Below are 12,212 nucleotides of genomic sequence, written 5' to 3' on the forward strand. Positions count from 1 at the left end.
AAAAATTAAAGTGCGGATCCAGTGCAAGCTGGCATCATTCTCACATGCCATAGCTCAGAAGTCTTGGCACCATTTTGGAATTTTCATGCCTACAACCTCTCCTGAAAGAGTAGCACAGGGGGTGGATACACCCAAGGTTTTCTCCCTCACTATGAGGCCCAAATGTCTCAATGTAACTGTAATCTCATATTGCACACACTAATTTTGGGCCCCTGAATAATAAAGTATGATGCTTGGAGGAGAGACGTTTATGCTGGCACAGTGGGGGCAGCCTTGATTCAGTCGTTGACGTGATTCAGCAGAGACAAGGTGGAGCCCTCTCTACCACCATCCCAGAGCTCATGTACTTGACACTCAGTCCACGTTTTTATTTCATCAATAAAATATGACCTCACTTTCCTTTTGTAATCCAGAAGCATGGGGATACATTTGTTGCAAACTGCATGCAGATAAAAGGGGAATTCCTTTTGAAACTATATCCTTTTAACAATAAATAATTTTTGATCTACTTTACATAACGGTAGTGCATTTCTTGTTAAAACAGCGAGCTTTTCTTGTTTTTTACCAAAATGAAAAGAAAACATTCATTTCTTTATAAATATTTTAAATAGTTTAAATACATATTTCATACCAAGGATATAAAAATAGCCTCTCTTTGTTTTGATAAATAAAGACATGTTCATTTACATGGCAAATAACGTGCAATAGCTAACCACTGGCCACCATCTCTATGGGACTGATTGTCTAGGAGATGACATGCAGTGATAATTGTCCCTCCGCCTTCACAAAGAGAAAAATAGATCAGCAGGAGCTGTGCACTCCCGAGGCCAACAGTGCTATGGATATTGTTCAGGAATGACAGACAGGCACTCCGGAAAAACCTTTGCTGCATTTCACAAAAGCCACCTGGGACAAAACGAATCCACAAATTCTTTGTCTGGGATTTCTAGATGCTCAGACCCTCAGGGTCTTTGGACTTTTACCAAAGTCTGTCAAACAGACCAGAAAGTTAGTATCTGTACAGGAAAATGTTTCTAGGATCTAGAAAGTGTTCGCTACAATATGGAGGTGGTTCTGCCTCTCCGTGGCTCCTCGTCTCTCACCTGCAGGACACCCAACTTTGCCCAGTCTTCGCACCTGCCAGAGGCAAAAAGGCAAACTCAAGCTGTCATGCAGTGGCGGAGTTGAAATTGGCAGCTGCCTCACGTGCACAAATATCATACGTTTATGGCTTTATTGTTATCTTTCACTTCGGCTGTGCTTGTGACAACTTCCAATGGAAAGTTCTCCAAGGGTTCAGTAGAGACCGGTGCCATTCCTTCCTGGTCCCAAGATCCTGGCAAGTTTTCCAGACTGAAGGAACTCACAGCTCCCTGGCTAAAGCTGCCCTCCTCTGATCTGCTTGGGAGAACCAGGTGCAAAGATGTTTCTGAGGAGGAGCAGACGGAGGACGAGAGAGTCGCCGAAATGGACTGCAGAGGCGTCAGCGTGGAATCTGAATGTGGAGAGATGCACCTTAAAAATTGCAAATGACCTTCTTGGACAACCTGGTAGTGGGCAGGCGAATAATCAAGGTGTGGAGTATGATAAAGTTCACTGTCTGCAGGATTTTGCTCATGAGCTCCAGTTCGTTGGGGGCTGCTCCCCTCAGAGGAGGGATCCACACTCCAAATGTCTGAGGTGACATTACCGTGACAAAGTTGTGCTTGGGGATAAGCAGCACCACCTGCTTGCAAGTGTAGACAAGGTTGGTGCGTACTCCAGGTCATCCTGGTCTGTAAGCTGTCCCTGGAGGGACACACAGAGGTGGTGTGCAGAGAGCAAAATCGCGATGATCGCTGGGGTGACAGAACGTTTTCTAGTAGTTGCAACACATTCCTCATGTCTTTACCTAACTGGGAGACCTCCTGAGTCAATGTTGTTACCTGTGTGGACAAAGCAAAGCAAAAGGCAATAGTCAGAGGTACATGGTAGTGATTTCAGTGGAGTGAGGGAGGGAAGTGAGATTTCTCAATAAGAAGGTCTGAAAGGTTGCTCCACTTCCAACTCCAGCCAAGTCCAAGGGGTGAATAGGGAGGTTGGGTACCTGATATAAGCCATCCTCATTTTAAGGGATTCTAGAGAGACACAAATAGCTGGCATTCTTAACCAGTGATTCTGGGGTTCTTGAACAAAATTAGAGATGTGGAGTCAGACAAGAAAGTCAAATAGTGTATGATCTTACTTACATGTGCAATCTTAAAAAAAAAAACCTCAGAAAAAGAGATCAGATTTGTGGTTACCAGGGGGGTGGGGGAGGGGAATTAGTTGAAGGTGGCCAAAAGGTACAAACTTTATAAAATAAATAAACACTGAGGATGTAATGCACAATATTATTATAGTTAACACTGCTATATGGTATATTTGAAAGTTCCTAAGAGAGTAGAAGGGTTCTAACCACAAGGCAAAAAATTTTTTTCTTCCTTTTATTTTTGAATCTGTATGAGGTGATGGATGTTAACTAAACTTATTGTGGTAATCATTTTACAATATATGTAAGTCAAGTCATTATACTCTACACTTTAAACTTATACAATGCTTTATGTCAATTACAGCTCAATAAAACTGGAAAGAAATTAGAGATGTGGGTCCATCACCTCTTGTTTCTCAATTATGGACAGTATCTTTTGCTTCCTCTGAGTTAGTGGGATGCACAGTATGGCCACCAATCAACTCAGACACCTCAAAAACACGTGGAGTGGAGGGTATTGTATGCTAGCACTCAGCACATCTGTCCCGAGGAAATGATAGCTGTCACTTTTCTCGTTTTCTGTTCGAGAGCTATGCTTATTATAGGTTCAGAAATGCACTGGCCTTCAGTGATGGTGAGGGTGGTAAGCAAGAACTCACAGCGGATTTGCTAGGAAGAGAGTTTGTGGAAAAAAGGAAAGCTACAAAATGAGAAGGAAAGCTAGAAAATGAGAGTTGGAAAAAAATGAAAAGACGTGCAAGGTGGGAGAGTACAGATAAGCAGAGTGGGGACCCAACCGAGAGCGCTGGGATCTGTCTGGAACCCCATGGAATTATAACCGGAATTTTGTGGTATGTGCTGTATCCACTTTGCTGGGTGAGACATTTAGTTTTGATCAGATTTTCAAAGCAGACATGACCCTCAAACACTTAAGAATCACTCAAGAGTCCTCCTTATTCATTTTATTCTTAAAATCAATAGCGAAATTCTCCAGAGGGTTTATTTTCCTAACAACCACATCACTTTTTTAACCATGGAAGACCACCAAAAGGATTGAATTTGTCTTGAATCTAGCTCTTCTGGAGCGTTTATATTCTTCAAGGTGAAAAAACCCTGCATTTCAGAAAGCAGCGCACACACATATTTTCTAGTCTTTTGTTAAGTTCATGACACTAACATGTGTCGTAATATTTTGCCTTCATTGCTATAAGACTATATTTTGTAAAGGACTTCCAATGACTTGATTTTATTATCACGAACCACAAAACTCCAGTACAAGCAGCTGAACCCATCGGCCAATTACCATCAGTGAAAAAACAAAAGAGCAGTTCAACCTCAGTGATGCCAAAACCAAGATTGCTGTTTTAGGTAGACTTTTTTCAACATTTATGGATACATTCCTCATTCATCCAGCAACTTCATCCAGTCCACTTTCTATGAGCGCATTCTGAAACTAATTCTCCCTGGCAGGCCCATCAGGAGGTCGTGCCGCTCAAATCAGGCATTTTAAAAAGGCCAGAAGGAGGTTTTTCCATGGTTCAGGCAACCAACTGGTAACACCTGCCTTGAAATTGCCAGGCCAAAACTATTTCTGCCTTGCTGCTAGCATGGAACTCGAGAGACTCCATTGAATGCTTCTCCAGGCTTTGCAGCAGATCTAAAACTTCTGGCGACAAAAAGATACCTCTGAGCCTCATTTAAGAAGTGAAACAGTGAATCTGAAAAAGATTCTATGTGTTTTGAAATTTTCACTGCAGGTGTCAATTTCGTCCTCTGCCAAGGCTCAATTCTAAAGTGTGTGGATCACACTTAAATCAGTGTCTGGATCTCAGCACTGCAGACTTTCACTCATGGGCTCCATCTTGAATTGATGAGCTTCTCTATCAAAATTTTAGCAGAGAAGCTGACACTAAATGAGATGTTTGAAAGGACATATTAGCCACCCATTCTTATAGGTTGTCTAAGCTTAGTTCCTGTATCAAATTCACCAGGGCTGCATTAACTCAGCTCCCAATAAAAATCCTTTCAATTGGCCTTTCATTACGACTGAATAAAGACACAGTCTTTGAAGAACGATTTTGCATTTTAGGCACATAAGCAATTATGTTATTCAATAAACGTTTGAAGAAATTTATAATACAACGTGCTTTCAGATACATTTCCCTACTGGATCTATTGACAGCGCTAAGGTAGGCAGGACACATTATTATTTCCCCACCTGGAAAAAGAGGACACTAAGAGGCAGAGGTTAGATGACATTTTAAGGTCCCTTATTTCATAAACGACAATCTTGGGTCTAGAATTCAAGGCTTATAAGGTTGGTGCCATTTTTATTATAGTACATTACCACATAGAAAAGGAGATGTTGCTTAAGAGCTGAGAGATTTTTGCTAACATGGTCAGAATTTGTGAAGAGTACAAAGGATAATAAAGGTAGCCTCATGTGTAAAAGCTGTCTGAAGTGTTAATTTAACATCAAATAAGAAAATATGTCGACTCTAGAAAAATGGGAGACTGATTAGCACAGTAACATTTCTTCAGAGAAAATTATATGAATGCAGCAATAACAAAGAAGGTTTGCAATACAGGAAAACCTGGAATTGGACAATATGTTAACAGATATGTTTCTGATGAACTATTTTTTCCAGCTTTCAAAATAAACAGGTATTTTTCCATGGTTGAAATACCATTCCATGGCCACTTTCTTGACATCTAACTTTTACTGTGGATTTGCCAGAACATTGAGGCCATGAACTCTGAATGGGAATCCAGAGTCTTAACTGGCTCCAGAAATGTACATAAGCATTAACATTTTCAGAAAACAAAATCACTATAATGGCTTGAACTAAAAGGAGCAAAGAGACCTTTCTTTAGCTCTAGAGAATGATCAGTTTATGTTAGGGAACATTCCTGTCACTGTGGACACGCCCCTGTACCTTATTAAAGTTACATGAGGGAATTAATCCGTATTAGGTAAGATATTTTCCCCCCTTACAAGAACAAAGCAGCTGTCACAAGGAGAGGTGGCATCTCCTGGAGGTGGAGATGCTAGTGACACTGAAGGTGACAGCATGCTGCCACAGAAAATGCAGTAAAGTTTTACTGCACTTTTGTTTACTGCTTCCTGCTGGGCTTGCTAACAAAATTCATTCTGAAAAGAAAAGACCTGGGTCTTAAATATAGAAAGTAAAGAATGCAGTGTCTCTGCTTTCTAAGGAAGACGAGGCTCAAGACTTTTTCACAGCACATAAGAAGATGTGCGTTTGCTAAAAGAGGTTGTTGGGGTTACTTTGTGAACAATTCTCCATCCTCTTATGGAGCCGGGTCTTCAAAATACAACTTAAAACTAGAGTACTGCAGAGATAGGTCAATAAAAACAAACAGAAAAATCATTCAGATCAAATGGACCAAAGTTTTCCCACTTACCTCAACAACTGCTTAAATCTTTAAAGGTTTTCTGTCACTCATATGAGAAAAAAAATATCTTTTTTGAGCAGGTATTACAAAGCCCTCCACAAGCCCCAGCTCATTATTTGATGGTCACATTTCCCACACTTTCCCCCTGGCACACCATCAGACCAGAGACAGCAAGAGCCTCAGCTCACGCTTGTGAGTGCTCTTCTCTCTGCCTGTAAATTTCTTCTTTCCCTTCAAACTTCTTCTGATCCCTTGTTTTCTCTGTAGAACTTCTTCCTGGCAGCTCATTGATATTCACATAGCAGTTTGAGTATCATATAGGACTGTCTGCCCCCAACTAAGCCATAAAGCCTTGAGGGTAGAAACTGTTATTTATTTCAGTATCTCCTGGACCCACAGGACTCCCAGAATACAACATGTCCTCAGTAAATCTTGAATGTCTAAATGAATGCAATTCCTGTCATTTTGAAGGACTTGGTTCTCATATCATCTTAAATTTTTATCTTATTTTGTCTTACGATTTCACCATAAATATGTTATATTTATATCTCTTTGATCTTATAGTGTTTCCTTCATAATTGTAGAAAGAAGTCCCTTTTGGCCAAGACTTCTGCTAGACTTCACTTATCTTAGCACTTTGTTACTAGTTCCAGCATAAACTTGATTTCCATGGGTAGTTTTAATCCCTTGGCAAAATTTTCCCTATTTATTGACTCCCATTTCTCATGACTACATTGTGAGTGTCAAGGGACAAATCAATTAAGTTATTCAGAGTTGTTTCATCAGTAGAAATCTGGCAAACTTTTTTGCACCCCTGGTTGCTGCCCTGGATTTTAGATGTGGCCTTCTGATGATTTCTTTTTAAGAAAGATAATAGATAAAGAAACCATAACCTAATACACATTATTCTCTTTTTCATCTATTGTTTCATTTTCTTTATCCGTTTTTTCCTCCTCCTTCTCCTCCTCCGTCTAATTCTTCTATGAGTAGGAATCCATCCGTCTGGAATTGAAAGCTGTTGGCCAAACCAGTTCACCATCACCATCTGCGTAGCCAATTGTTCACATTCAAGATTTCTCTATCCCTTCCAAAGTCCCAACTGTCAGAAAGAAGTGATGAAAACACCATCTGTGCTTCCAAGTGGTTCAGTTTTCTATCCAAAACTTTGGAGCACCTAAAGATTCTTCCCTTCTCCATTCTCCCAGCATCATGCGTTTAACTATACAAATCATTAAGCTTTCAACAAGTTTTCAGGTACTTGCTCTTGTCGAGCAGCACCTCCTGTCATGAATAGAAATACCCCTGTGACAAGAGACTGTCAAATGTCCATGATAACCCCACACTGATCTTTCCATACTACTCAGAAGGGAATCACTAACTGCCACAATTTTTCTATCTCTGCCATATCCAGGCTTCCTCAGAACTTCTGTTAGCTTGGAAATAGTCATTGCTGCCTATGTTTCCAGAGTATCGGGCTTTCTCCTCTCATGCTTAATTTGCTCCATTGATGTGATGTTACTTCTCAGCCTCCTCTGAGTCATATTTCCACAAGGGCTTTGTTGTGAGGATTAAATAATACAATGGATGTTAAAGTTTAGTCTCCATATAACTGGTATTATGTCAGAATTTCAGGTGTCTTGATTTGATAATGCAACACAGGCGCTCAGCTTAATTGAAAACTTCTGCATGATAGAGAATACTAACCCAGGAAACATTTAGCCCAAAGAAAATAAATGTCAGTTATCTATATAATTCCTCTTCAGCCTCAGTATGGAGAGAGAAACCATTCCTGTTAACACTCTTACATAATTAATATTGGAAGGAATAGTCTCCAAGGTTTAGCATTGCCTTGTATGGATCTTTGCGGTATCAAATAGTAACAGCAATAACCAGAGTCTTTGAAAAATGTTGTTAAGATCTGGTATTTCCAGTTAAGGTTTTGAGTAATTGCAGCCAGATGGATTGAGAATTCTCTATAAAGGATGTGTGAGCCATAATACAATGGCGTGCAGCTTGGTGTTGACCAGAATTGAATAAGGACCAATATGGGGCTGGAGGGGGGCAGGTATGACCAGTCTTTATTGTTCTTTAATATAGCTCAAGCCCCTGTGCCAGTCCTGCCGTCTATAAATCTTTGCTGATACTTGAATAATTGAATGAATAGTAAGTTGCCTGACAATTTCTCAGTATGAATTTCCATTATTTTCATTTGAACTTAAATAACTTTCACCAATCTCCCCTAACTAATGCTGCAAGAACACAGAAGTATCACTATACCTCTAGCAGGTAAGAATGTTTCATATGATCTTGGTGTCTCATGGAAGTGTCCACGACTTCAAAATGGGAGATTTTAAAACATCGTCTTATTATATCATTTAAAGAATCCATCTGTGGTGCTGGTGACCTATTGTCCCAGTAACACTGTACACTGCCGGCTTTTACAGTTAGATTGTGTGCATTTTGGGTGCAAACACAGATTTGCTGTTCTGGTGTGTCTTTGGATTGTGCCTTTTGGGAATAGGAGTGTGAGTTTCATAATGAAGACCAGAATGTGTCTTTGACAATATCTTTCATCTTATATTATTCATGTTTTACATTTCTCAGTCTTGGCTATTGGTATGGTATGATTCATTGACTCTGAGTATAACTGGAACTTGAGTTGATAGACAGAAAAAATGTGATTTTCATTTTTGTGCATTCAGTGAGCAGATGGAGAATGCATCTGTTGATATAATCTCCTTAGTTTGAAGAGTTCTTGACCTGTCACTCAATTTTTGCCAAACATGTACACATTTTCCTTCTAGACACAATTTTGCTAAATTCAGGGGTACTGATTACACCAATCTTCTCCCCCTGCCACAAACACATATACATTTTTACAAGCTCTGATTCAGGTAATTAAATGGTCTTTCATTTAATCCTTTGTTATGTTGCACATTTATCATGGCATTTAGACAAGTTCAATCAAACTCCATAAGCAGGCAAAACAAAAAAGAGGATCGGCATAATTTCATCCTTGTGTCTTTTGCTTCACAAAGTATTCAAAAACAAGTGACAGTCTTTTATATCTGTCAGCTAAAATAATAATCATCCTCAGCATTTGCATATATTTCATCCAAATGAGGATCTCAACCCTGTTACTAACAAAAGTTCTAAATCTCTGTCTACAGCTGCAGAGACTAGAATGTTGCAAGGTGAAGTGGCTTATTGGAGGTCACATAGGAATAATACCAAGGGCTTTACTTTTGCAGGTGCATCTGATGCCTCTTAAATTGTAGCAAGAGAAGAATTACAAGTCTAGCATCACCAATAAAAGATGACCAATTATAGTCTTGAAAGTGATGATGCCAATGGTTTCACTGAGTTTCTACAAGCTCAAGCCTTTGGATGCAACTTTATTACTTTAGCTGTGCTAAGGTAATCCATTATTTATCAACCCTTTGTTTGCTTTCTTCATCTATTTTCTTGCTTTCCGTGAGAATTTGATTTGCATCTGAATTGCTATTTAGCTAAGGGATCCTCACTGCCAACAGTGAACACCAAACAAAGGTCTGTCTCCTCTCAGAATACCAACTGTGTATAAGAAAGTGCTTGTCAAGATGTAATGCACGGAGGAATCCTGGGAATCTGGACACAATGCACGTTCAGAGTCAGTAGGTGTGTGGTGGGGCCTGGGATTCCGCATTTCTAACAAGCTCCATTGCTGCGAGTTCATACTCTACAGGATCAGACCACTGGCTCCTATTCTTAAGGATCTAGTCCCTTTGGTTAACTCCTCATGCACTGATCTTTCAGTAAGAATTTAAAATTTAGTCTTGCCAGCTTTTTTCAATTCCTTCGGCAAGTCTATAGTTGGAGTTTTCCACTTACTTAGATGGAAATCTTTCAACAATCTTTCAACAATCTTTTATGGTTTTCAGTGTACAGTCTTGAACTTCCTTGGTTAAATTTATTCCTAAGTATTTCATTCTTTTTCATGCTATTGTAAATGGGATTGTTTTCTTAATTTTTCTTTCTGACAGTTGGTTGTTAGTGTATAGAAATTCAACTGATTTTTGTATATTGAATTTTGTATCCTGCAACTTAACTGAATTCACTTATTCATTCTAAAAGTGTTTTGGTGGAGTCTTGAGGGTTTAGGGGTTTTGTGATTGTCAAGGGTGCCCACTTTGTTCTTGGTGGCCACCAATAGTTGAGGGTGTGCCAAGACCCATCAGTGTCCCAAAGTGGAAGATCACAATGAGCACTTCGATGCAGGCTGGTTAGAAGCTGGACCCTCAGGCAGCAGCTGGGAAAGTCTGCAGTCAAATCCCTTCCTGGGAGATGGGAATTTTTGTTTGGTCCCTCTGTGCTGAGCCCGAGTATACAATCACAGGGGTGGTCTTGCGCCCATATAAAAACTGCGTCTTTGTTTGCTATGGTCCTATGGGAATTGGGAATGCAAGCCCCTTTGGCTTTTAGAGCTACGTGTTTTGGGGGCCCATTCCTCAGGTAGAAGCCTTAAAAGTTGGGGGACTAGTGCCCTCCAAATCCTTCAGTCCTCAGGAAGAAGCTGGGAGGTGGGGGTTCACTCTTAAATGTATGGCACTGTGCCAGGGGTGTGTAAGGTAAAAATATGTTTCAGCCTTTTCTACCCATTTCCAGGTGTCCTGTGGCTATTTTCTCATTTGCCTGATGCATAGGAGTCCCTCAGCCAGTTTCCGTGTTTCTCTCCGAGGGAACTCTTCTGTGCGTAGGTGTACATTCAGCGTGACTGTTGGAGGAGGGAAATTCAGGAGCTTCCTAGGTTGCCAGCTTGGAGCATTTGCCATCTATTTTATGTGTTTCAATCCACTGTATATCTTATCCTTACTGAAGCTCAAATTATCCTATCTTTGGTCAGGGGGACACTCTTCATACTGGCTCCTCAGTTCTTTCGACATTATCGTAGCAGTGTTTGACAGCTTTCTCGCTGTCTGGTGTACTAAGGTTCTCCAGACTCACCATGGGTATTTCATGCCCCAGAAGTGGAAACAGCCATTTATCCAAGAAACTCCAGTTTCTTTTAGTAGGAAATTATATTTTGAGACCATAATCGAGACACAGAGATGTTCACTATTATTGGGCTGGCCATTGTTTTTACTCCTTTTCTTTTGAAAGAGCTTGGAGATATATGCATATATACGATACTACAGAAATTCATACTGGTATTTCTATTTCCATTTCAGGACTACAGTGTTTCTACTTAACATTTTCTATATTATATTTGTATCTCCTTTTTCTACACTGTGAATCCTGGTTATTGAGGTACAGAGGATTATAGAATTAGGATATCCCATAATTACTCATTTGCTTTATCTCCCACTACACATAAAAGTTTCAGTATATCAATACCAGTACTACCATTATAAGTTATGATTATTGAAAGCAGTTAAGAAATTTTTGGGAGCGTATTCTATTCTTATTCTCTCTTCTTCCCTTTTTTAACAGGTCTGCTATATTTACACTGTCAGAGCTTATGGCCTTTGACAACTTATACTCTCTCTCCCTTAACTTTGACTTAGACTTGGTGCTATCAATAAGCACATATTTAATGCTGATGAACTTGACTGATGACAATGTCTTTCAAGTCATCTTGGTTTTCTGAGGCTTGTTCTTTAGTACATTCCTCAGAAAATGTATATGGGAACAATATTCCCAGAGTTCTTTCACTTTGATAGCAGTTTTTACTTGATGTTCTTTTTCGCCATATATAAAACCCTTAGTTTACATTTTCTTTTATTAAGAATCTTATATATTTTGTATGTTACTCCATCTTCTTGCATAAAATGTCGTTATCTTAAAAGTCTAATGACAGTCTAGATTTTTTTCTTGCAAGTCCTTTGTAAGATCTTTTTGGGCTAGATACCCAAAGACTTTTTTCTCTTACTTTAAAGTCCAGTAATTTCACTACAATATATAATTTCAATATGTAGTTTCATTTAAAAAAAAATTTCAGGAGATTTTTATCGGATTATCATTCTTAGCGTTTGTTTGGTTTTCTAAATTTGGCTTTTTTCTTTAGACTTGTATTTTTTGTATGTTAGATCTTCTTTGCTTATCTCTAATGTTTGACACTTTTCCTAAAATCCTTTTTTTAAATTTCTTTCTTCATTTAGATTAGATGCTTTAGATTTTCCTTCTTTTTCACCACCTATTTTGATGTTCTTTGCTTATTTGCTCTTGTGCAGCTTCTCATTTAGTCAATTTCTAAAATGATCTTTTTCTTCTAAATTTTTCTTAAATTTTTTTCTCTAACTCCTGAGTTCTATCATTCATGAAATAAGAAAAGAGGGCTTTAAAGGATATAAAATGTTAAATTTCTTCAAAGCACAACATCTGAAATATGGAAAAATTATTTGCTTAATATGGATGATAGTTATTTGGACATCTGTTATTATTTCAATTTCTATATGTTTAAAATAGCTCCTGATTAAAAAAGAAAAGCAAAATATTCAGTATGCACACTAGAATCTCTCTTTCCTTTTTTTTGGGAGGAAGATTGGCCCTGAGCTAACATCTGTTGCCAATCTTCCTCTGTTTGCTT

The 12,212-nt window shown here is 39.0% G+C and overlaps 1 protein-coding gene across 1 annotated transcript in view; it reads right to left on the bottom strand.

Moving 5' to 3' along the window:
- Positions 1-351: 351 nt before the first annotated feature.
- KCNH8 (potassium voltage-gated channel subfamily H member 8) overlaps positions 352-12,212 on the bottom strand; it is a 338,704-nt gene continuing 326,843 nt past the window's right edge. The window contains exon 17 of the mRNA XM_023620873.2: positions 352-1,925. Coding sequence (XP_023476641.1) covers positions 1,218-1,925 — 708 coding nt within the window. The 3' untranslated portion in view covers positions 352-1,217. The remainder of the gene's footprint in view (positions 1,926-12,212) is intronic.

The sequence above is a fragment of the Equus caballus genome, chromosome 16, assembly GCF_041296265.1.
Source record: "Equus caballus isolate H_3958 breed thoroughbred chromosome 16, TB-T2T, whole genome shotgun sequence".
In the NCBI taxonomy this organism is placed as follows: domain Eukaryota; kingdom Metazoa; phylum Chordata; class Mammalia; order Perissodactyla; family Equidae; genus Equus; species Equus caballus.